Here is a 25,935-nt window from a genome sequence, read left to right as displayed (position 1 = left end):
GGCGAGTCTATTGGGGTTAGCCAACCGAAGCATGTTGCGGAGTGGCGAACGCTCCCGTGATCGGGACCCCTACCGGGGCTACCCCGGTCCAGAACTAAGCTAAGGCCTCACAAACGAACCTAAAACACGTGACTTCAACATCTTATGTACCCTTCCCCAGGGGGCCCACCCACTGATTGGATTCGGGGAAGCTGATACCCAAAACGTCCAACCAGGCCTGGTTCTGAGCCTGTCATGTGCACCTAACTGTACACATGACCAGGCAGAACTCTAACACAGCCCAGCCAAACTGATGTCAAAGTTGAACCTACACAATTAACCCTCAGAACCCCTTTACTGTTCTGAGGCAAAAAAGTAAATTTGTACATGACAGACACTTTGTCATCGCTACAAAAGTATAAACATTGTAACAATATGTAAGTGAAAAAAGTTTAACCACTTAAACACTAAGACCCCTTTCACACCACACCGCCCATAGCATGGGCGGTAAAAGCCCGCTATTTTTAGCGGCGTTTTACTGCCGGATTTGCGGCGCATTTCAGCCGCTAGCGGGGAGCTTTTACCCGGGTTAAAACCGGGTAAAGGGTTAAAACCGCCGGCAATACGCTGCAATAGGTATTACAGCGCTGCCCCATTGATTTCAATGGGGAGCAGCGGTGGAGGAGCGGTAAACACACCGCTCCTTCACCGCTCCAAAGAAGCTGCTGGCAGGAATTTTCCCTGACGTCCTGCCAGTGCACCGCTGTAGTGTGAAAGCCCTCTGGCTTTCACACTACAGACAATGGTGCAGCTTTTTTTGGGTGGATTGCAGGCGCTTTTTCTAACGCTATAGCGCATGCAAAACGCCCGGGTTTGAAAGGGGTTTTAACCTTTTTCTGACATTTTTAGGTTAAAATAATTTTTTTGCTAAAAATTGATTAGAACCCCCAAACATTCTATATATTTTTTAGTAGACACCCTAGAGAATAAAATGGGGGTTGTTGCAATACTTTGTCACACTATATTTGCGCAGCGGCCTTTCAAATGCAATTTTCTTTTTGTAATTCCTTTAATGAATTTAAAAAAAACTAGCCAGTAAAGTTAGCCCATTTTTTTTTTGTATAATGTGAAAGATTGTACGTTGCGAGAATCGTGGTCTTTTTATTCTAAGCAAAAAAATTGCGATTCTCATTTTGGCCAGAACCGTGCAGCTTTAGAATGAACCAGGACCTTTAACAGCTTTTCTCCCAGACTGTGCTTCCCTTTGCATGTGGTATGCACCCATTGAAGAGACGGTTTCTTTCTCTGTGGAAAAAAAACATGATCATAGAGCCTTCTCAGATTATTTTCATCATGTGCATGTCAACAAAATATTATCACTCATAGATCCTTCCATAGACTGGTTGTTAAAGGTGAGGCTCAGAGCAGTTCAACTAATATAGAATATTAGAAAGTGTATGGCTACCTAAAGGTTACTTTCACGCTGCAGCGCCCACTTGTTATTGCGGCGCTTAGCGTTGTTTTAGCAGAGCTTTTCAGCCCCAAAAAATTTAAAAAGTCCAGTTTTGCAACGCTTTTCAGGTTCTTTGGAACTGCTGCCCATTCATTGCAATGGGCATGGGTGTTTTGGGAGCACTATTTACAGCGCTCCCAACCCGCCCCAAAGATGCTGTTTGCAGGACTTTTCGTAATGTCACGCAAGCTCACGGCACCAGTGTGAAAGGACACATTGTAATGAATGGGAGGTTCTTTTCAGGCACTTTTCAGAGGCTATTTCTAACGCTAAAGCTCCTGAAAACCATCTCAGTATAAGAGTAGTATTAGGGTTGGTATGCATTTGAGCCTTGCAAGGCCATCAGACTGAAAACCTTATCTACCATGATATAACAGTGTATCTATGTATGACTGTCAGTTGGCATGGAAACAATACCCTCCAGTCTTGTGTAACAAGGAAATGAGATCAGCTCACACTTTTCCTGGAATTAAATTGAGAAAGGACACTCCACACGTCTAGCTCATTTATTCATCCTATACATAATCTGTCATGAAGCGGTGTGAAAAATATTCTGCATTACTCAGGTAATAAGTCATGTTGTGGAAGTGTTCTCAGGACGTCCTTCAGCTAGTCGAAGGAGAACATTCTATTTTTCTATTTTTTGAGAACTGCTAACACATCATAGTGAATTTTAAAGGAAGGTTCCATTGTAATTTTAGGGTTCACACACTGGGGGACATTTACTAGCAAATCAGGCTGCATATCCTTCAACAAAGTCTCGTCAACGGGTTTACAGACCTGTGCGTTGAAGTGCGGCGGTTTGCAAGGTTCAAAGACAGATTTATAATTGAAGGTAAGACTGGTTTCCGCTCTAATCTGACACAATTCCGAAGTGGTCAGGGTCAGGTTCAATACAGTTCCAAATGTGGACTTGAGAGCTGCCAAAGGAAGAATTTATGGCTCAGCCTATAACCTTGCAATAAATCTATCTCACAATGCATCTCGCAGCTCCTGTTTAGCCTTGCTTTGTCTTGTGACAGGATAAATAAATGTTCCCTAGTGTATGGCCACCTTTAACCACTTTATTACAGGGCACTTATACACCTTCCTGCCCAGACCAATTTTCAGCTTTCTGCGCTTTCGCACAATTGACAATTGCGCGGTCATGCTACACTGTACCCAAACTAAATTTTTATAATTTTGTTCCCACAAATAGAGCTTTCTTTTGGTGGTATTTGATCACTTCAGCGGTTTTTATTTTTTGCTAAACAAATAAAAAAAAAAGACCGAAAATTTTGAAAAAAATATAAGTTTTGCTTTTGTTTCTGTTATAAAATTTTGTAAATAAGTACAATTTCTCTTTCACTGATGTGCACTGATAGGGAGGCACCGATGATCTGGCACCAATGTGCGGGCACTGACGGACACGGACGATGGTCACTGATATGCGGCACTGATAGGCGGCACTGATGGGTGGCACTGATATGCAGCACTGATGGTGGGCATTGATAGGCGGCACTGGTGGGCACTTATGGGTGGCACAGGTGGGCACTGATGGGCACTGGTAGGTGACACTGATGGGCATTGAAAGGCTGAAATGATGGGTACTTATGGGTGGCACTGATAGGCGTCACTGCTGGGCACTGATAGGCGTCACTGCTGGGCACTGATACGTGGAACTGATGGGCAATGATGGGTTCCGATACACGGCACTGATATGACGCACTGATGGGCATCACTGGTGGCACTGACAGTGATAGGCTTTGTTAGTGGGCACTGATTGGCAGCTGCCTGGGCATTGATTGGCAGCTGCGCACAGATGTGCATTTCCTTGGGGGTCTAGGGGGGGCATACCTGCTGGTCCAGTGTGGATGGCCATCCCGGTGGTCCTGGACGGTATACTGGTGGTCCTGGGCGGGATCCGAGGGGGGCTGCACTGATGATCAATAAGCACAGACCCCCCCCCCCCCCCGTCAGAAGAGCTGCCGACCGGCTCTCCTCTACTCGCGTCTGGCAGACGGGATTGAGGAAAAGCCGTCCACCGGCTCTTCTTAATCACATCGTGATCAGCCGTAATTGGATAGGGCTAATTGCGTGGTAAAGAATCTCCATCAGAGACTCTTTACCTAGATCAGTGTTGCGGGGTGTCAGACTGACACCCCGCAACATTGATCGCCGCAATGCGTGCCCCCGGGCATGCAGCGGCTTAATATCCTGAGGACGTCATATGATGCCCAGTCAGGATGTTGAAACCACTTTTCAGATGTCATTCTGCTATATGGTGGGCGGCAAGTGGTTAAGCCCCATACACACTATTAGATTGTCTTTAGATTTTTGTCTTCAGATTTACCAAAACCATGTAGTGCAAGGGCCTGCCTGATTGCGTACAAATTGAAACTCTTTAGGTTTGAACTCATATGGTTTTGGTAAATCTGAAGACAAAAATCTGCAGAAAATCTAATAGTGTGTATGGGACCTAAGAGTGCATTCACATCTGCAAATACACCCAACTACGATTACATGCAAGAGCCCCAGCTGGGGTTCTTAGCAATTAGCTGTGGGAGGCAGCCCCATTGAAAGCAATGGAAGGCTGCCGGCTCCCCCTGCTAAGGCTTTTTTAAAGCTCCTGTGCTCTTGGTTCCCGGGTTCTTGGTTCCTGGTTCCTGGGCTCCTGAGCCTAGGCTGAGGCTGCCACTCATTCTTTCACAGAGGTCTGCTTTGTGATGTGTGTCTCATAGACACATTTTCTGCCTTTCTGAAGCTTGGAGGCGGGACAGGCTGCCATGCTGACCAGCACACACTGAGGTTGGCCTGCACATCTAACCCAAGCAGCGGCACCTAAATCTTTTGCTTTTGGGTTACAGTGAGTAGTAGGATGGTTTTGTCCCTTGTGTGCTTTAAAAATTTTTTAAAAATGTAGTTTTTTCAATTATACCTGAACGGTTTAGGAGATATCCCCTGTATTTGCATGAGCCGACGTCATCGGCTCATGCACACTGAAGCAAACTGAAGCAACGGCACGTACGGGCCTTTGCTTCAGTTAGACTGTGCCGCTACCGGCGGCTCCTGCACACATGCGCAGGAGTGACATCGTGGCTCTGGCCAATCACAGCGCCGGAGCCTGCGATATATCTGGAAGTAACTCCGGGAGCGATGTCATTGGCCGGAGTGGTGAACGAGGACCTCTGTGGGGGCTTCGATCTCAGGTAAGTAAAGCATAATGAGTTAGTATACTATTCATACTAACTCATTATGCCTTTGTCTTGCAGGGTTTTTTTTTTGCTAGGGTTTACAACCACTTTAAATATGTGTCTTCACATTTCCGCTTGCAGTAGAGACAAAATGCTGTTAGTATGAGAATCAGAGAAAGAGTGTTTGATAGCTATATACTTCACATAAATAAAACAGATGTGGTGAAAAAGTGACGTTTCCATTTAGGTAGGTCAAGTACACCTGAGTATCAGAATGCAATTCAGTTTAGTGGACACTCAACCAGGAGAATGCAGATGCCGGAGATGCAAATGAAGGCAACTCTGCTCTTATCCTCCCTGTTCCAACTTACTGCCAGGAACTTATTATCAGCTCCTTATGGAGGGCTCTTAACTCCGAAATCCTATTAAATTTATCTGTGTAGATGTCCTTTATACTCACAGAAAGAATTTCACTCCTGGGAGGTTTGCTCAATCTGCCTATTTCATTCTGTCGCTCTTTTTTATTTTCATATTAAGATGATTTACACTCATGTTAGATATTTGGCGCCTTTGTGCAGTTCTCATTGTTAATTCTCTTTTTCAGTTTTACAATGTCTCTGGTGTGTTTTAAGAACTCCACTAAGCAGTGTTTGTATCCTAAATGGCCAGATGGCATGACTTCATGAAAGCTTTAGAAAAGAAGGAACTACAACCTTTTCATTTGCCTACTTTTTACTGTGTTCTGAAACGTCGTCCTGGCAGATGCCAACATAGAGAAGTTTATAATCTTCCTTTTGTGGTCATTTCTTTTCCATGGGACACAAATGGAGGCTTTAACGCTGAAATCCATGACATTTCCATACAACAATTCTCCTCCATAGCTACCCCTTCAAAAAAACAAAAAAAGCTAGAAATCATCATCCCTGCAATCTCAGACATTTTGTAGGAGAACTTGGCTCTCAATGTCTGTAATAAATACACATATACTTGGTTCAATATACACTATATTTCCAAAATTATTGGGATGCTTGCCTATACATGCATGAACTTTATTGGCATCCCATTCTTAGTCCGTAGGGTTCAGTATTGAGTTGGCCCATCCTTTGCAGCTATAACAGCTTCAACTCTTCTGTGAAGGCCGTCCGCAAGGTTTAGTAGTGTGTCTATGGGAATGTTTCACCATTCTTCCAGAAGCGTATTTGTGAGGTCAGGCACTGATGTAGACGAGAAGGCCTGGCTCGCAGTCTCTGTTCTAATTCATGCCAAAGGTGTTCTATCAGGTTGAGGTTAGGACTCTGTGCAGGCCAGTCAAGTTCTTCCACCACAAACTTGCTCATCCATGTCTTTATGGACCTAACTTTGTGCACTGGTCCAAATCATTTGGTGGATTTTGGTGTGGGGATGGGCTTTGGCACTTAGTTCCAGTGAAGGGAACTCTTAAGGCATCAGCATACCAAGACATTTTGGCCAATTTCATGCTCCCAACTTTATGGGAACATTTTGGGGATGGCACCTTCCTGTTATACCTTTATTTATGGGGTACAAATACAGACCTACAACTTCATCTCTCACGAGATCCCAAAACCTATATTAGATACATATACAAACAATGGTTGACACAACTGAAAAGATGGCAAACCATCTAGTCGGGACTTTTCATTGACTCATTGAAACCCAGACAATCAGTTTGCGACATCAACCACTCCATTTAAAAATCAATGACTAGGCCAGCCTCTTTCTAACCTTTTCAACACAGCGGAACCCTTGAAATAACATTCCATTCTCAAGGAACCTTGAGAAACCCTTGCCTAGACTCTCAACCTCTTAGCCCTTGTACACACTGTCAGACATTCTGACAACAAAATCCGTCGGATTTTGTCAGACGGATTTTGTCCGAAACTTGTGTTGCATACACACGGTCGGACAAAGTTGTCGGAAAATCTGATCGTACGTAACGTGATGTCGTTATTTCGTAATGACGGGACTACGTTCAGGCTAGTAGCCAATAGCTTTGGTCTAGGAATTTGATCTGAGCATGCGTGGCACTTTGTCCGATCGGAATTCTCTACACACAATCGGACAAAGTCTGATCGGCTCATGTTGTCGGAAAGTTTTATAGCCCAGCTCTAAAACTTTGTCCGTCGGATATTCGAACGGAAACAGTCCGATGGAGCCCACACACAGTCGGATTATCCGTCAACACGGTCCGATCAGACATTCTCTGTCGGAATGTCCGACTGTGTGTACAAGGGCTTAGACATGCGCTATCACATCAAACCTGGACCGGGGGGGGGGGGGGGGGCAGGGACAGATCGGTACTTATAACTAAGGTTAGAAAGTGGTTAGAAACATGGGACAAAGTATTGCATGTTTTTTTTTGTCCCATTGGGGCCAGATCTGTTAGGTAAAAATTCTAATGATAGATCTTCTTTAGGCTACATTTACATGGGCGATTTGGCCTAGTGCGAATGGCAGCAGTAGGAATCTGCTGATTCCTTCCGCTGTTTTTGCCACTAGCTGATCACAGGTCCACAGGGCCAAATCACTTGTGTGAATTGTTGCCTTAAGTGCTGTGGCATTTTTCTGGCACCGAATCTGAAAGTTCTCCGAATGGAACAGTTCTGGGTTCATTCATAGCTGAATACATATACATATATACAGTATATGTGTATATATTAGAGGTCGGCCGATATATCGGCCGATATTTGCAGTTTTTTAATTAATCGGCATCGGCCGATTGTGCTGATAAAAAGGCCGATTTAGAACAGCGCGACTTAGAAAGACTTCTGTAATAGAAGTCAGTGTAAGTTGCCTGAGTCGTCATAGAAACGACTTTCCTCCTCTCTGGGCAGACTGCCAAGAAAAGAACAAAAAGATACAATGTTTACACTTGAATGAATGAAGTCATCTCAGTGTGTAGAAGTTCTCAGTTTAAGACTAAATCTTTTCTGACACTTGTTGCTTACAAGTAAAAATCCTGTATTTTCTGCCAGAAAATCACTTAGACCCCCCAAAAATTATATATATTTTTTTTAGCAGAGATCCTAGGGAATAAAATAGTGGTTGTTGCAACATTTTATGTCACACGGCATTTGCACAGAGGTCTTTCAAATGCATTTTTTGGGGAAAAAAATACACTATTTAAAAAAAAAAATTTTTTAAAACAGTAAAGTTAGCCCATTTTTTTTTTCGTCCAAAAGTTTTGACTACCATTTTTTTTTTAATCTAAATTATACATACAAGTAAACTGATTGGAGGTTTGTTTTGTTTAATAAATGTTTAAATGTAAGAAATTTTCTGTATCACTTATGAAGGCTGCTTTCACACTGGAGCGGGCGGGCGTTGATGGTAAAACGCTGCAAGTTTTAGCGGCTCTTTACCATCATTTTAGCGGCGCTATTTGGCTGCTAGTGGGGCACATAAAACCCAGCTAGCGGCCGAGGAAGAGGTTAAATGCACCCGTGAAGCACCGCTGCCAAATCGCATTGCATGCGCATCGGCAGTGGTGCCCATTCATATCAATGGGCAGGAGTGGTGGAGGAGCGGTATACACCACTCCAAACGTGCTGCTTGCAGGACTTTTTTTAAGATCCTGCCAGCGCATCGCCTTAGTGTCCGTTCACACTACCGCGACTTGTCAGGCGACAGTCGCCTGACAAGTCACGCTCTGTTCTGTACTATGGAACCGTTCTAATAGGAGCGACTCAAGTCGCTCCGACTTAGAAAAAGGTTCCTGTACTATTTTTGGGGCGACTTCAGGCGACTTGCATTGACTTCTATACAGTCGTCGTTTTGCAAGTCGCTGCTGAAGTCGTGTGCAGGTCGCATCTGTGAGTCGCGCTGCAAGTCGTGTCGCCCCTGTGTGAACGGGCACTCAGTGTGAAAGCACTCTGTCTTTCACACAGAGTGCAGGGGAGCCGTTTTGCAGGCACTTTACAGGCTCTATTTTTAGCCCAAAAGCGCCTGAAAAATGTCCCAGTGGGAAAGGTGTGTTAGATTTTATGAGATCAAGGGGGATTTAAAAAAAAAAAAAATCGGCCTAACATATCGGCCCAAAAAAATCGGCATCATATATATATATATATATATATATATATATATATATATATATATATATTTATGGTGTAGAGCCCTCTGACCGATACGGATAAGGATGACAAACAAGGATAACATAAACTCGCTTACTTGAAATGGACCTGAAAGTGTGCCTTGGTCTAACGTACGGTATACCAAAATAAGGGGGCATACCTCAAAATGAAATGAATATGAAATGATGAAATGAGTACTCCCATGAGGAGTATGCTGGAGAGAAGCCCTGATAAAAGGGGTGGGTGGGCGGGTATCGCGCACTGGAACCGACGAGGAAGGATGGGCGAACGGCGGGTTATATACACGACCGGGCTCCTCCCATAATTTCAGGCCACCATACTGGCCTTTCTATTTATGGTGTAGAGCCCTCTGACCGATACGGATAAGGATGACAAACAAGGATAACATAAACTCGCTTACTTGAAATGGACCTGAAAGTGTGCCTTGGTCTAACGTACGGTATACCAAAATAAGGGGGCAAAACACTCAGGTAGGGAATATATTTTATTGAACCAAGACTGTTACTGGGTGAGTTTGACGAAGGCCTGGGCCATCTCCACTTGCGGATTGGGTATGTAACGGGCAAAACAGGAGGACTTCCATCTACCCAACTTTTTGATAACATGGACCGGGACCCCTTGGCGGGAGGCCGTCGAAGCTGCCCCGATACGAAATGAATGTCCAGAGTAGTGGGCAGGATTGAGGTGCAGGATGCCCAGGAGTATCCTGACATGTTCCATGAACTGGGCTGCGTTGAGAGGTTTCGTGTGGAAGGGCAGAAGCGGGCCAGTCCCTGGTTGATCGGCCAAAAGGGTCAACAAGCGGGTGAGAACAGTGACCGGGCACCAGCGGTTGTAGGTTTTATAGAAGTGAATGTCTGTGCCTGATCCAAGCTGCTGTGTCTTGGAAACCGCTAAATGTAGGATGAAGTGGTCCTCGAACCTGATTAGATGGTGCTTGCACAGCATGCGTGCCGAGGGGCTACTGCAGGTAAACTCGCCTGGTCGCAAGAAGCCGTAGAAGGCCAGATGTATGGCTGCTTGCAGGACGACACTAACGTGGAGACCGAAAGGTGAAGAGGCCAGAATATCTGACATGTCCCTGAACACTTCACCTGTGATAGGCAGCCGTTTGGTGCTGGACACCGGCCGACGCTTCTGAATGCCGCGCATGAGAGCCCGGACGGCGTGGTAAGTGAACAAGGAGGGCTTAGTAGGGTCCTGAAGGGACGTGAAATGTTGTACCCCGGCCAAGTACAACCGTATCGTATTAAAAGACAATGCCAACTCCGAATGGCAGTAAGAAATGAAGGCAAGGACTTGTTTGACCCGGGAGGACTCTGTGCTGTGAGACGATGCGAAGCGGCTAAAGGCCCTCCAGGCTGATTGATAGGCCTTGCGGGTATTGTTTGAGAGGGAGAGATCAATGAGTTGAGTTGCTGCTGAGAGGTGTGGGGCTAATCCAAGGTCAGTTGAGACCAGTCCGGGATAGCCGCTGATGTTGGTCCGGCTCCGGGCACCTGGTCAAAAAACGAAACAAAGTTAAAGCGGGAGAGGGCATCCGCTGCCTGATTAAATTTACCGGGGACAAAGGAACAATGAAGGTTGAACTGAAACAACAATGAGAGCTGGGTCAGTCGCCGCAGGAAGGACATAATCTGTAGAGACCTGGACCTGCCTTTATTAATGATCTCTGCAGTGTCCAGGTTATCTGTAGAAAAAACCACCGTCTGGCCCGACCAGCTGCGGCCCCACGTGTGTGCAGCGGCTACAATGGGATATAACTCGAACAGGGAGGACGTCTCAGTGAAGCCAGGAATAGCCAGTATCTGGGGAGGCCAGGGGGCTGCGAGCCAGAGGTTGCCAAAGATTGCCGCAAAGCCCGTGGAGGCCACCGCGTCGGTCGCCACCCGAGGTGAAAGGGAGGACACGGAGGGGACGAACAGGGACACTCCATTCCAGGAAGATAGGAATTCCTCCCACATGGCAAGGTCTGCTATAGCTGTGGAATCCAGGCTGAGTACTTGCTCCGGGTCCTGAGAGTGGGACAGTAAGGCTAACAGGCGTGATACGAACGAGCGCCCCTGAGGGATGATGCGCATGGCAAAGTTAAGCATGCCCAGAAGGGATTGAAGCTGTCTCTTGGTACAAGTCCTGGCACGGGTGAAGTCCCTCAGGACCGTCCTGATGCGGGTCAGTTTATCCGGGGGAAGGCTGGCCTGCATAGTGTTAGTGTCTAGGCTGACGCCGAGAAAGGTAATGGCCTGCGATGGCCCCTCCACCTTATGCTCGGCAATGGGGACGTTAAGATTATTGAAGACTGCCCTCAACTTACCCAGATCTTGTGGAGGAGAGCCGGGTGACTCTATTAGCAGGAAGTCATCCAGATAATGAATGACTTCCTGACACTGGGCTACGTGCAGCAAGATCCATGCGAGAGCCTGCGCAAAAGTGCCGAAGAGCCAGGGACTACTCTTGGATCCGAACGTGAGTTTAGTGGCGAAGTAGTACCGCTGCCTCCACTTAATGCCATGCCAGCACCAGAGGGATGGATGGATGGGAAGAAGCTTGAAGGCGTTTGAGATGTCGGCCTTGGAAAGCCAGGTACCTGTGCCTGTTTTAAGAATGACCTGGATGGCCATGTCTACCGATGCATATTTAAGGGAGAACTCCTCAGAGGGGATAAGGGAATTGAGGCTGGGGACCGTGGAGGAATGAGGCGCTGACAAATCATAAACCAATCAGAGTTTATTAGAGAACTTGCCCTTGACAAGCCCAATAGGGCTGACTCGCCAGGTGTTAAATGGGGGCTGTACGAAAGGGCCGATGACAAAGTCCTGGTCTAGCTCAGATTGCAGCAGTAGGTCAATGGCTTGTTCATCCGTGGCTGCCGACCGTAGGTTCTGGCATTCGTGCGTGATGTGAGGGAGAGAGACAAGTCCAGTATGAAAACCATGCGTGAAGCCCTGGACGAGGAAGGTGGATAGTGAGGGGGTAGGATGACTGGTGAGGTAGGCACTAAGCCATGAAACGTTGAGCCGGGATAGTCAGGACCTCTTGAGCGGCTTGAGCTCACACATCAGCCGGGGGTGAGCTCTATGACACTGGGTGCACACATGGAGCAGCCTACACTGGCTAAAATTGCACGACCCATTGTTGTAATTGTTACAGATTGGTGCACCGCCCATGGTTTTGACTGGGCGCCCAAGCTTATCGGTCTGTGGCAGGCGTGCCGGTGCCTGTAGGCCCTGAGCGGCACTCGAGGTAGATGGACCGTCTAAGGGCGGGGCTGCCACTGAGGTAGCGCACCAAGCTGAAGTGTGAGTTGCTGACTGGCAGATCGCACACAGAGGGGACCGTAGCCCCGCGAAGTGGTGGCAGAACAGCTCGGTATCCATGTTGCTCCAGTCCGTTGGTGTCTGGAACTGGGAGAGCCTGGCAGCTGCTTTAGCAGAGAAGGAGCGGTGGTAATCATAGAATGAAAACCCACCGTACTTGTAACCCAGGTCAACTACCACATGGAGGTACCGATCCAGCTCCTCCCTCCTGCCAGGGGAAGCTGAGCAAATGATGTCCCTCATCATGCCGAAAGCCAAGGTAAACTCGGTGATAGAGAGTTTCCTGTCCAGTCTGGAATCCTTGGCTTTGAGGACCACTGAAACGTCCCCCCAAGTATACGCCTTGTTCTCTGCCAGCTCATGAATAGAGATGAGGAGAGAAGCCAAATTGACGTCTTTGCCCTCTAAGATGTCCTTCCTGATGTTAGCTGACACCAGATGGGATGGGTACACTATTGGTGCACACCCGGAGATACCTGCGGAAGGATTAACAACTGGCTCGGATGCTGGTACTGGCAGAGGAACGGCGGGGTGGGTCTCGAGGAGGGCCACTCGATTCTGCAGTTCTGACATTGATGTTGTGAGGGACGACACCAGGGTGTGAAGCTGTGAGATTGAGGAGGCGATGGAGCCCAGGGAGGCCTGCTGGGCAGAAGCCTCAACCACCGCAGGGGGAGGAAACAGGATCCTGAAAAGCTCGGCCTTTCTGGCTGTTGCTGGAAAGGGCACGCCCCTGCGTCTTAGCTCGGCTGTGAGCCTGGGAATGGTCCACGCTCTGAAGGCCCTTTGGCTGCCATTCTCTGAGACAACAGATGGAGATAATGGAGCCGTGAGGTCCTCGCTGCCAGTCTGGGACATGGTGGCAGAATGCGGGTCTGGCGAGGCTATAAGTCCTCTGATCCGGGTTTTCTCCTAATATGGACCTATAGGGGTGACATGGATTACAACTGGTTGGAGACTCCTAAAGAAAATACATTTTCCTTCTCCCCTTTTTTTTTTTTTTTTCCTAAAGAAGGATGATCGTGCTGAAGAGCATCTCCTGCCAGAAGATATGCTTACCTAAGGAGGCACCGTCCGACCAGGTGCAGGCTGGACCTACTGAACTCGACTGACCTGAGGAGATGAAGGTGAAGTTTTGTTTGAGACTCCCACCTGACGAACGGCTAGCTAACAGTGGAGGTGAGATTTAGACATGAGATGAAACGACAAAATGAAAGAAACAAATGAAATCTCCTCCTCCCTTTGCTTTCCCCCTTTATTTATATATATATATATATTTTTTTTTTTCCAACTCCATAGCGAATGAGGCTGACGAGCAAGGGCCCCCCGATAAAAATCCAACGTTGAAGAATCAACTGGACTAGAAGCGGGAAGCGATGAGTGACCGTGAAATGAGTGAATCTGCCATGACAGAGATCCGAATCGCCATGCCACGAACTTGCGACCGAGCACGAAACGGATTCTGGAGCATGTACTGAAATGAGGCCAATCCTGGGGCACGCCGGGACGAATTTGGTCCACGAATATGACTATTCGTACCGGAACGTGATAGGTGAAAATGAAATGAAACCCATGACAAAGACTGGAATCAGAAGGCAAGCCCATGAACCTAACAGATGAATCCCGTCTTTGGAGCATGTACTGAAATGAGGCGTAGCAGCTGGGCACACCGGGACGAATCGGTGCATAAATAAATGCAACAGGATTCGAATCGGAGCGTAATAAGTGACAGAAATGATATCCCATGACAGAGACAAGATTCCACAACTGGACTGACGGTAACAACAAAGAATCCGACTCTGGAGCATGTACTGAAATGAGGCGTAGCAGCTGGGCACACCAGAACGAATCGGTGCATAAAAGCGACAGGATTTGAACTGGAGTGTAATAAGTGACAGAAATGATCTCCCATGACAGAAACAGGATTCAACGACTGGACTGTAGGTTACAACGAATCCGTCTCTGGAGCATGTACTGAAATGAGGCGTAGCAGCTGGGCACACCAGGCCGAATTGGTGCATAGAAGAATGCGACAGGATTCGCCTTGGAGCGTAATAAGTGACAGAAATGATATGCCATGACAAAGACATGAATCAGGGACCGTGCGTGATCCTGCGAGTGACTCAGTCTCTGGAGCATGTACAGAAATGAGGCCGAACCCTGGGGCACTTCAAAGCGAATCGGTGCACCGGAGGTGCGACAAGATTCGCGCCGGAGCGCGGCTAGTGACAGAAATGACTTTGAAACGGTAGAAATGAGTAGGACTGAAATGATTTGAACGAGACAACATGAGATATGCAACACAACTGTATAAATGATGAAACATGTCGAACTGGGGCAGACCAACCAATACGTGCGGGCTGCTTGCTTTTGTCGCAACAAGCAGTCGGCTGTGAGTCGAACGATTCGACCGACACTGAGACATGTCGAACTGGGGCAGACCAACCGATACGTGCGGGCTGCTTGCTTTTGTCGCAACAAGCAGTCGGCTGTGAGTCGAACGATTCGACCGATACTAGAATGGAGCCGAACGGTTCTGAATGTACCTGCGAACGAATCGCCTGACGTGGCGTGATAGACCGAAGATGATAACGACTACATCGAAAGTAGAAACCGTGACATGCGTGCGAGAGCCACAATAAAACATTTGAGCGGTTCGTGAGTTCAGGGAATGTTTGCATTTTAAATACATAAAAGGGGGTGCCGAAGCCCTACCTGCGACAGCCGGCCCGACGTGTGACGACAAATACGATGGCAAGAGGACACTCCGACGGCGAAACCCACGGACGCTGATGAACGGGAAGATGGTCAAGACGGAGACGAACAAGGCGGGAACTCACGAACGGGCTCACTGCGTCTGGTCTGGATAGTCGGCCCTTGATATCTGACGTATCAGGTATTGCGCACTGGAACCGACGAGGAAGGATGGGCGAACGGCGGGTTATATACACGACCGGGCTCCTCCCATAATTTCAGGCCACCATACTGGCCTTTCTATATATATATATATATATATATATAGATTGTAGAAGAAATGTATGTAACTCATCTACTAGTCTCATTGGTGTTTTAAAAATAAAACGATTCCCAAACCAATGTTTCCTTGTTTGGTTGGATGCTGACTGGTTTGATCAACCACTGGCTTCATCTGAAGAATTCAGCAGAGGAGGAGCAATACACTTCTTTTCGGTTTCATAAAATGGAAGTCTCCCCACTGGAATCCTTGAAGATATACTGTATAGGCATCCAGGTATCAACCACTTGATTATTCTTCTCACTGCCCAAACAAGACTATAATTTTAGGTTTTACCTTCACTTTGCCTGTAATTTTATAGGAAATAATGTCGTTAGCATATAATTAGCATTTTAGCATTAGATACTTCTGAACCACAGTACCTGGCATTTCCCTTGGGAGACACTGATCTAACGATAATCCTATTTCAAGAAAAGGGCATTTGATTTCACTATGCGATTTTCATAGAGCAACATTAAACTGTTTAGCGGGACTATTGGCAGCAATAACTCAGTCTCTGTAATCAAGCTTTTCATACACACTACAGATTTTGGAATGTCAAGAGTGAAATTAGTGCTGACTTGTTGGATAAGCTCTCATTATTTGCCTATGGGTAAGTAGTACAGTACAGTAATTAACAAACTACCAAAGAGCAAATACTAGCAGGTACATGACTACAGTGGCTTGAGAGACCCAACAGCACAGGAACTGATTTGCTACAGCAGGAGTTTCCAGGCAGCAATGAAATATGCAGATGATAATATATTGTTAAGGAAGCAAGGGCTACATTTCTCCCAGGATGCTCTCTTATGTCTGTTGCAGGCATCGGGAAAGCCATTTGACTAGGAAAGGATGCTGTTGGTTCCTGATGAGCTATAGTTTAGTCTAAATAGATGTATATAAAATGCACTTCTTTATCTTTCAAAAAGTGTTTCCCAGTGCTAAACCTTTCATCTAAATTCTATATTGCTGCATTTGTAAATTTTAAAAGCCGATATAAAGGAATAGTAGTGGTAAAAAAAAGCCCTTGTGGATTTAATTAACCTTTTTTTCGGGGTTAATTCGCCTTTAAGGGTATGTGGCAGGGGGTGTTGTCCCATGCCTACATATGTTTGACGGTAGGTGTCCCTCATTCTCACCTCTAAATGTTGGGAGGTATACAATCTGTCAAGCACCGAGGTTGGAGTCTGCATATTGGACATTCATTCATCTGTGATCATGCTGCCTACCCGCTGTCCCCAACACATTAACAGGCATGTGGTCGAGGTGTTTTGTAGTGCAGTGCATGGAGCCTGATGGGGAAACTGAGAAACTAGAAGGTGGATCCATAGCTGTTGTTTAATCCAATAACAGCTTTTAAATCTGCCCATTGCCATGGGCGATCAGACATTAGTAAAGTGGAGCAGGGGCGGACTGACCATTCGGGCACTCGGGCAGTGCCCGAGGGCCCCATGCCACTAAGGGGCCCCATCAGGGTTGCCAGCCTCAATAAAACCAGGGACAGTATGCAAAAATCTGTGTTTTTTTTTTTAAATCCCAAGATTATATCTGCCTTGCCTCTCCAGTACCTTTTCAATGTGTGTATGTGTATTCTATGTGTGTATACTGTGTGTGTGTATATTGTGCGTCTGTGTGGCCCCACAATCTATTGCCTGGGTGCCCCATAATCTCCTATTGCCTGGGGGCCCATAATCTCCTATTGCCTGGGGGCCCCATAATCTTCCCTATTGCCCGGGGGCCCCATAATCTCCTGTTGCCCAGGGGCCCCATGAGTTGTCAGTCCACCCCTGAAGTGGAGTTGATGGGGAACTTTTCTCATAAATTCTCTATCAAGCTCTGCCCACTGCACTACAAAACTCCTCAGGCATGTGCCAATCAAAGTGTCCAGAGAAGGAGGGCATGCACTAAAGAAGGAGTGTCCAGTATGCTCCCCACCAGGCCTTGCCAACCCAATGACGTAAGTCATTTCCCAAATATGACATTGCCATATTTGGGAAATGACATTATCAGTGTCCTCAGCCCACTTGTTGACATTTATGTTTCGGCTGCTGATAGCTGAATGGGGAGCAGGGATACAGTACTGTGCAGGAAGTTTTATATATATATATATATATATATATATATATATATATATAAATATAAATATTGACATGCCTTGGTACTCCAGCTCAGAGCTGGTCTTAATTACCTTCATTGCAATAGCTCTCTGAGGCCTCTTTCACACGGGGCGGATCAGTAAAGATCCGCCCCGTGATGATCCGCTCGCTCAGCGGGGATCGCTCCGTTGTCCCCGCTGAGCCGGCTGCGGACAGGGCGGTCTCCGCACACTGTGCGGGGACCGCCCTGTCAGCTCTCCGCTCTCCTCTATGGGGATCGGACGAGCACGGACCGTGTGTCCATGTTCATCCGATCCGCTCTGCAGACGGACAGAAAAATAGGATTTTCCTCCGTCTGCAGAATCGGACAGTTGCGGAGGCGGACAATAGCGGGTGTCTGCGGATGCTCATCCGCAGACACCCGCTATCCCATAGGGATGAATGTATGGCCCGTATTTCATCCGCAAACGGATGGATGAAATACGGACATATCATCCGCATGTGTGAAAGGGGCCTGAGGGTGTCTGCCCCAGCAGAGGGCAAAACAAGTCTGATGTAATCACAGCATGCCAGGCATTCAAAGTAATGTTCCATGAATGGGCAGCTCCAAGTATGGGGGCCTTCTGCTATGCAGATACTAACTTGCTTGCACTTTAGCAGTGGGTGGGTGCACCAGAATGATTTCATTGGTATTGTTTAAGATCAGGTTTTTCAACCTTTTTTCAGTCAAGGCACCTTTCAGAATTGTTCACAATCCCGGGGCACGCCAGTCTAAGGCTGGATTCACACCTATGCATTTTTAATGCTTTTTGCATTTTGCAGATTTGCACCACAGAATGTGTTCCATAGGAAACCATGTTGAGTAGACTATAGTAGAAATCTGCAAAATGCAAAAAACACTAAAAATGCATAGGTGTGAATCCTGCCTAAAATCTAGTTCACACCAGAAGGTGCGTCCGAGCGCAAGTGCATTTTTTACATGTTCCTGCGCATTATGTTTTTATAATGAGCTGCTCTATGCTTGTGAAAAATGCAAAAAAAAGTGCTGCCACAATCTTTTTAATTGCACCCCACCAAATTGCATTTTTGTGGGCGCAACCGTACATACATTTGTTAGATGCATGGGGGTGCTATTAAGAATGAATGTCACCTGCATTCACCTGCAAAGGGCAGCACAGTTTTATGCATGAAAATGCGCAATTTCACATGCGTTACCGCACTGCACCTGGTTTGAACAAGCCTTAAAATGTAGATTGTATGGTAAAGTTAAGTGGTCTGTAGGTTGTAAATTCCCCTGATAGCAGAAATCTTCCCTCTCTCAAATCCCCCCTCCTAGCAGAACTCCCCCTCCTAAATCCCCCCTCCTGGCACAAATCCCCTTCCTCCCAAATCCCTCCTCATGGCACAAGTCCCCTTCTCCACCAATCCCCCCCTACCAGCACAAATCCACCCCCCTCCTGGCAAAGAAAAACTTCCCATCCCACCACATTCCTCTCATCATTACAGGTGTAGTGACAGCAGCAGAGAGGAGGTTTCCGGTTTCGGTACAGAGTATGAACAGCGATCTGTTATCTTCCTTGCACAGTCCCCATTCCCCTTCAGTTAGAACACAAACTAGGACACACTTAACCTCTTCACTGCCCCCTAGTGTTAAACCCTTCACTGCCAGTGACATTTTAACAGTTATCAATGCATTTTTAATCACACTAATCGCTGTATTAATGCCAGTGGTCCCAAAAATGTGTCAAAATTGTCTGACGTGTCCGCCATAATGTCAGTCACAATAAAAATCGCAGATCGCCACCATTACTAGTAAAAAAAAATATATATATATATATAAAATAAAAATGGTATAAATCTATTCCCTATTTTGTAGACGCTATAACTTTTAGCGCAAACCAATCAATATACCCCCATCAAATCATTCCCTGCAGCTATTACCTTTTGTACCACCCCTCCCTTTAGAATGTAAGCTCTACAAGCAGGGCCCTCCTGTACCGTTTGTATTGAACTGTACTGTAATTGTATTATCCCCCCTATACATTGTAAAGCGCTGCGTAAACTGTTGGCGCTATAAAAATTGTGTATAATAATAATATACACTTATTGCGATTTTTATTTATTTTTTACCAAAAATATGTAGAAGAATACATATCGACCTAAACTGAGGAAAGTTTTTTTTATATATTTTTGGGGGATATTTATTATAGCAAAAAGTAAAAAATAATGCGTATTTTTTTTTCAAAACTGTCGCTCTTTTTTTTGTTTATAGCGCAAAAAATAAAAACCGCAGAGGTGATCAAATACCACCAAAAGAAAGCCCTATTTGTGGGGGAAAAAAAGGACATCAATATTTGTTTGGGTGAAACGTTGCACGACCACGCAATTGTCAGTTAAAGCGACGCAGTGCCGAATCGAAAAAAGTGCTCTGGTCAGGAAGGGGGCAGAATCTTCCAGGGCTGAAGCAGTTAAACAGGTTTAATTATAATAAGTATGATTTTTCCTGAACGAAAAACACTTTTACAGTTAAAATTAAATTTGTACTAGAAAAAATGTCCATCCTGCTCCTTCGAATTTTCTTGTGATGTCAAAAATGTCGATTGGAGCCCACTAACCATTAGAAAATCAAATGAATAATCAGAAAAAGAAAATGTTTGAACAAAATTCTACTGGTGTATGGCCAGCATAAGCTGAACAACACTGAGCCAGTAAAAGGAATAAAATCTCTGCTCCCGTAAATGAGAAAAGCTTCTACTACTGCTGTGTAATTTCTACTGTCAGTCAACATAAAGTCATGGAGGAAGAGAGCAAAGGCCAGTGCGAATAAGGCAGCTGCTGTAGGTCAGGCTAGTAAGGCCAGAGAAAAGCACATTAGTGACTGACAAATGGCTGAAAGCATTGATGTCTGTTGTAGCATTGGGAATGTGCGCACTAAATGTGTTATTACATTACCGGCGCAGTTTGGATTGGAGGCTGTACCTAGTCTTTAGGGGAGCAAGTCTTTACCCCAGAGGCCCACGGAAATCATGATCAGGGCCACTGCCATCTCCTTTGGGAGGCCTGTGTTCCTATGCATTGCATTATACACTTACCAGCAGAGGCTTACAATATATATTGGCACCAGTGCTGGGACAAGGTGATCCAGCGCCCAGGACAAAGACGCCAAATTGCGCCCCCCTTTCCCTTAGGGTTAGGGTCAGGGTGCCCCCTACCCCTGCAATAAACCATTGCGCCAGGGGCAGCCGTCCCTCCTGCCCACCCCTTGTCCCGGCCCTGTTTGGCACCATATACTAGAATTCCATTTCCCCAAAGTATGTGAACTCCTAATAAACAGATGCACAGATGAATTACATTTGTTTTACCTGCCAAATTATTTGGTTTTCTGCAGGGTAGATTTGATTTAAATCACTAGTAAAAAGGCTTGATTTAACCACTTCAGCCCCGACTTATAGACATATGACGCCCACAGATGGCATCTCCCATCCTGGGTGGGCGTCATATGATGTCCTCTGATTCCCGGCCGTCTAGGGGGCCTCGGCGCGTGTGTCCGGCGGCCGCAATGTCCGCTGGGCACCTGCGATTGCCTGGCAACACAGCAGGACCGTAGATCTGTAAACACACAGATCCACGTGCTGTCAGAGTAGAGGAGACCGATGGTGTGTTCCCAGTACAGAGGAACACCGATCGGTCTCCTCCCCTTGTGAGTCCCCTCCGCCCACAGTTAGAATCACTCCCATAGGGAGCATATTAACCCCTGCAGCGCCCCCTGGTGTTAACCCCTTCCCTGACGGTCACATTTACACAGTAAGTGCAAATTTATAGCACCGATCACTGTGTAAATGTGAATGGTCCCAAAAATGTGTCAAAAGTGTCCGACGTGTCCGCCATAATGTTGCAGTCATGAAAAAAATTGCAGATCGCCGCCATTACTAGTAAAAAAAAAAAAAAAATGCCATAAATCTATCCCCTATTTTGTAGATGCTATAACTTTTGCACAAACCAATCAATAATCGCTAATTGCGATTTTTTTTACCAAAAATATGTAGTAGAATACGTATCGGCCTAAACTGAGGAAAAAAGTTTTTTTTTTTTTTTTTTTAAATGGGATATTTATTATAGCAAAAAGTAAAAAATATTGTTTTTTTTTTCAAAATTGTTGCTTTTTTTTGTTTATAGCGCAAAAAATAAAAACCGCAGAGGTGATCAAATGCCACCAAAATAAAGCTCTATTTGTGGGAAAAAAATGACGTCAATTTTGTTTGGGTGCAACGTCGCACGACCGCGCAATTGTCAGTTAAAGCGACGCAGTGCCAAATCGCAAACAGTGCTCCTGTCAGGAAGGGGGTAAAATCCTCTGGGGCTGAAGTGGTTAAAGAGGAAGTAAAGGCAGGAAAAAAAAATAAAATAAATAAAACACACCCTGTAAGGCAAAGGCATAATGAGCTAGTATGAGCTAGTATGCATAGCACTGCAGCACAGCTGATTGGCTCCTTGTGCTGCTGCTTCCTCCCACAGTGTGAGTTCTGTTATACAGTAATTGCAAGAGGCTGATACCAAGTAAAACTCAGGTACACTGCTTGCAAAATAAATAAATAATGAATAAAGGCATATTGTGTCTGTAAAGGCTCTCATTTATCAAGGTCATGGTATAGCTAGTAGCAGTTAGTACTATTCAGCTGGACTTGTTCTGTTATGTTTTAAACACTTTGTAGCTTATCTAAGCCACTTCTTCAGTTCCAATGAGTGTCACGAAGAAACATTTATGTCCACACCTTAAGGTGGTTCTAAAAGCTGAAGGTTTTTTCCCTTTTTCCCTTTCACACCACGCCGCCCATATCGTCGGCGGTAAAACGCTGCTATTTTTAGCTGCGTTTTACCGTTGGATTTGCGGCGCATTTCGGCCGCTAGTGGGGCACTTTTAGCGGCCGAGAAAGGGTTAAAACCGCCGGCAATAAGCCGCAATATCGGCGTTTTGCCGGCGGTATTACAGCGCTGCCCCATTGATTTCAATGGGAAGCAGCGGTGGAGGAGCGGTAAACACACCGCTCCTTCACCGCTCCAAAGAAGCTGCTGGCAGGACTTTTCCTGACATCCTGCCAGCGCACCGCTGCAGTGTGAAAGCCCTCGGGGCTTTCACACTACAGACAATGGTGCAGCTGTTTAAGGGTGGATTGCAGGTGCTATTTCTATAGCGCCTGCAAAACGCCCTTGTTGTGAAAGGGGTCTTAATGCATACAGACTGATATTAATGCATTAAGATAAATGCATTAAGATAAAAAAAACCTTCTGCCTTTACAACTTCTTTAAAGGGGAAGTAAACTCTCCCACTCTGATGCTTCTTTTCATTTAGTCCATTGTAATAAGTAATTATCAAACTATAGTACACATGTACTGTAATCCAGCCCAAATTGCATATTACTTACTGTTTAAAGAAACTTTAAAAAACTTGTTTCCAGGGGTTAGGCAGCGCCATCTTAAGTATTGTTTTCTGAGTCCACAGTGGAGTGTATTTCCACCCTTACATTGAGCACTTCCTGTACCGTTAACCAAGCCTCCTTCTCAATCCAATGTTTCTATGGCAACCCTGCTTCCCTGTTCATAGCTGACTTGTTTTATTTCATAGTATTTGCTTGTGCTGATTACCTAGTGTTTACCTGTATGAGTCCTATCAGCTTTAGTTGATAAGACTGCAGTACTGCTGTCCCATTCCCTGGTTTACACTGTATGTGAGGTCACGTGGCCACATGGTGTGTAGAAGGAAGCTCTGAGTGATTAGCAGCCTGCTGGGAGTTCAGTGCTGTGCCGTAGGAATTCCTGATAACAGATAGATAAGACATAGAGAGTGTGCCTTAAATCAGGGGAGATCTGGGCATGCTCAGTGACATCATTCTAAAGAACAAAAAGGATACAACAATACTAAGCAAGTAAGGAGATATCTACAAGAAGTGTTCATTAGGGTTTTTATGCTGATTCACATGGGACAAAGTTGTAGGGGAGGGTTTACAACCACTTTAAGTAATTTTTTTGTACACCTCTCTTTTGTGTGAGGACTGACAGCCCTTTGTAAGCTTTAGTTGGATCTCCAATGAGTGCTTATGCTTGGCTGGCTGTCCCCCTGCCAGTTGATTGCAGCAGTGTGTTAGCAGAGAAAAGGTGAGTATGTGCAGTGGGGTGAATCTGTAAAATGTGTTATGACAATGCTGTCCAGGAAAAAAAATGCCACCTGTAGTGGTGGTTGTGGGTAATTTTTTACTGCATGAGGACATCCCAAAAAGGCAGATGATCTAACTTGATCATTGCAGCAAGAGCTGACCAACCTCAGCTTGTCTATGCCTACGTTGCATTGGGATCTTTTCTTGCAATGCCCCTTTTTCTCTCTCCAGGTATTCTCATTTGGAAAGTAATTAAAATCCATCCGCATCAGAGAATTTAATTTAACTTCCAGGCTGTAAAATCTGACAAGACCCTCCTTCTAGAATAGTGCCTTTAGTGCAGGTTGAATTATTTTGTTAACCCCTTTCATCCAGTTTTACAAGATTACCCCTGGACAAGCTGTGCCAGTAACTGCATCTTCGAGAGCGATTGTGAAAATATCTCAGGCAATTGTATGGATGTCCTCTGCATCAGATGGGTTTATATAATTAGATTTGCCAGTGCTAGAGAGGACAGGTGAATGGGCTCAGGTAATATCGCTTTGGATCTACTGTAATTGAGGTCTCTAGGCAGAAATCCAATTATCTTTTCAATCCTTTCCTCACTCTTATTGTAATTGTTTCTGTAACAGGCTTGCAATCTACAGACTTTTTTTTTTCAAATCTGCTCCACAGTCAAGGCTGCTGTCTGACAAGTCATTGTGTGTCCATATTGGCAGGACCACCTTAGTTGTTGCTTCACTGTTGGTGTACAGTTCAAGTCCTAATGAATACGCCAAAGCCATCATTTACTGACTGCTTGGATGCTTCTATTATTCTTCATGCCATAATAAATGACCTGCAACAGGCCAGAGGTGCCCGAGAATTTCTAGCATGAGTTGTGACCTTTGTATAAATTTATAAACTATTACAGTCCCAGAGCCACTAATTAGTATCCTATGAGTTTGAATCAGAGCGTGGCTGGTAAAAATAATTGCGGCACTCCCACGCTATTATTAAATAAGTGTGGGGTCATATTTAATGACTTATCATTCAGCAGCTGCCTTGTTCGGTTCTATTACTAATTTTCCTCTCTTATTTTCCTTACTGCTGCAGTAATGTGGACACCAGAGAGCTCTGTGGTAAGTTTCTGCTTCTAATGACCTGAACTAACAGTGGGTGACCATTTATTGCTTCTTGCAGCGGTCATAAAGATATGCATTTTGGGTCTACTTCACTTTACTTTCTGACTTGACCTTTATTGTGTTAGTAACGAGAATTACCATCACTTTATAGTCCTTTACCACCCTATATTATGATTATTGTCTAATTTTTCTCTTGGAGAAACTTTAAAGTAGAACTGCAGCCAGGTTATGGACATTCAAATACATATTCATAACATCAGTAAATAAGCTTTCACTAACCATTGTAACAGCAGGCACTGTGAAACAATTCATCCTCAAATTTCACAAAAGAAACAGTGAAGTTACTCAAGTTGGGTCTCAACTGTTCTTCCCTTTTTGCTGTGTAGCTGCTCTGTGCTTACATTTAGGATTAGAAGACTGTCAGACTGCCGATATATTGTTGGCAGGGGGTAAAAAAGAGATACTGAAAGAAAATGAGAGTGAAGGTATGTTTGCTCTTTACTTTGAGGATTAAAGGAGAAGTCTATCTTTCTGACCTTGTTTCATATTACACCAATATTTAGGGTATAACATGAAACAAGCCCCCCCCCCCCTTTATAAAATTCTGGGGTTTTGTTTCCTCCTGCAAGCTCCTGCCACAGAGATCTGTAATAGAAAAAAGGTCCCATCCTCCACCAAGCAGAGGAACTCTTATGCCCTGTACACATGATCGGATTTTCCAACAACAAATGTTGGATGTGAGCTTGTTGGCAGACCGTATGTATGCTCCATCGAACATTTGCTGTCTGACTTTCCACCATGTGGGCTAGCGGGTTCTCAAATTTTCTGCCAACAAAACTTTGTTGTTGGACTTTCCGATCATCAGTACTCAAGTCTGTCACACAAAAGTTCATGCATGCTCGGAATCAAGAACGAGCCGTAAGCGTTCGGTCTTGTAAAACTAGTGTTCGTAATGAAGATATCAAGTACATCTTGTACATCACTACGTTCATAATTGTTGGCCAACATTTGTGTGACCGTGTGTATACAAGACAAGTTGGAGCCAACAACCTTCAAACAAAAATGCACGGTTTTGTTGGAAAGTCCGATCGTGTGTATGGGGCATACGTTTTCAATAGAGCACAAGTGTGTTGATGTCACTGCACTTGTAGTCCATTAATAATTTCTCCAGCTGTGTAACTAAAAGCCTGTACCCCAGTATGGACCTAAGCTGGAGAGTCTTCAGGAGGCAGAGGATTGCAGCAGAGGATTGTGGTTGCAGTGCTTTGCATTTTTTGCAAAATAGGTGCATTTATTATTTTTTTTCAAAAGGTAGACTTATGCTGCGTACACGCGATCGGATTTCTCGTTGGAAAAGCCGTCATATCTATTCCACTCAAGTTTGCCGTGCATACACACAGTCGCGCAAAAGTTAGCTTAAATTACGACCGTCAAGAACGCTATTCTGTTATAAATGAGT

The 25,935-nt window shown here is 45.3% G+C and overlaps 1 protein-coding gene across 3 annotated transcripts in view; it reads left to right on the top strand.

The window, feature by feature from the left end:
* The window catches only part of NECAB2 (N-terminal EF-hand calcium binding protein 2), a 381,291-nt gene that overhangs the window by 193,158 nt on the left and 162,198 nt on the right, over nt 1–25,935 (top strand). For all 3 annotated transcript variants that reach the window (XR_013262872.1, XM_077455750.1, XM_077455751.1), the window contains exon 4: nt 24,448–24,473. Coding sequence is in view for 2 of the 3 variants with exons in the window: in XM_077455750.1 (XP_077311876.1) it covers nt 24,448–24,473 (26 nt within the window). In the remaining variant the exon portion in view is untranslated. The remainder of the gene's footprint in view (nt 1–24,447; nt 24,474–25,935) is intronic.

The sequence above is a fragment of the Lithobates pipiens genome, unplaced genomic scaffold (genome assembly GCF_037356315.1).
Source record: "Lithobates pipiens isolate NorthernLeopardFrog02 unplaced genomic scaffold, aLitPip1_a1.2 Scaffold_10, whole genome shotgun sequence".
NCBI lineage: Eukaryota > Metazoa > Chordata > Amphibia > Anura > Ranidae > Lithobates > Lithobates pipiens.
The sequence above is the reverse complement of the archived record's forward strand: the minus strand, read 5'-3'. Positions and strand labels throughout refer to the sequence as shown.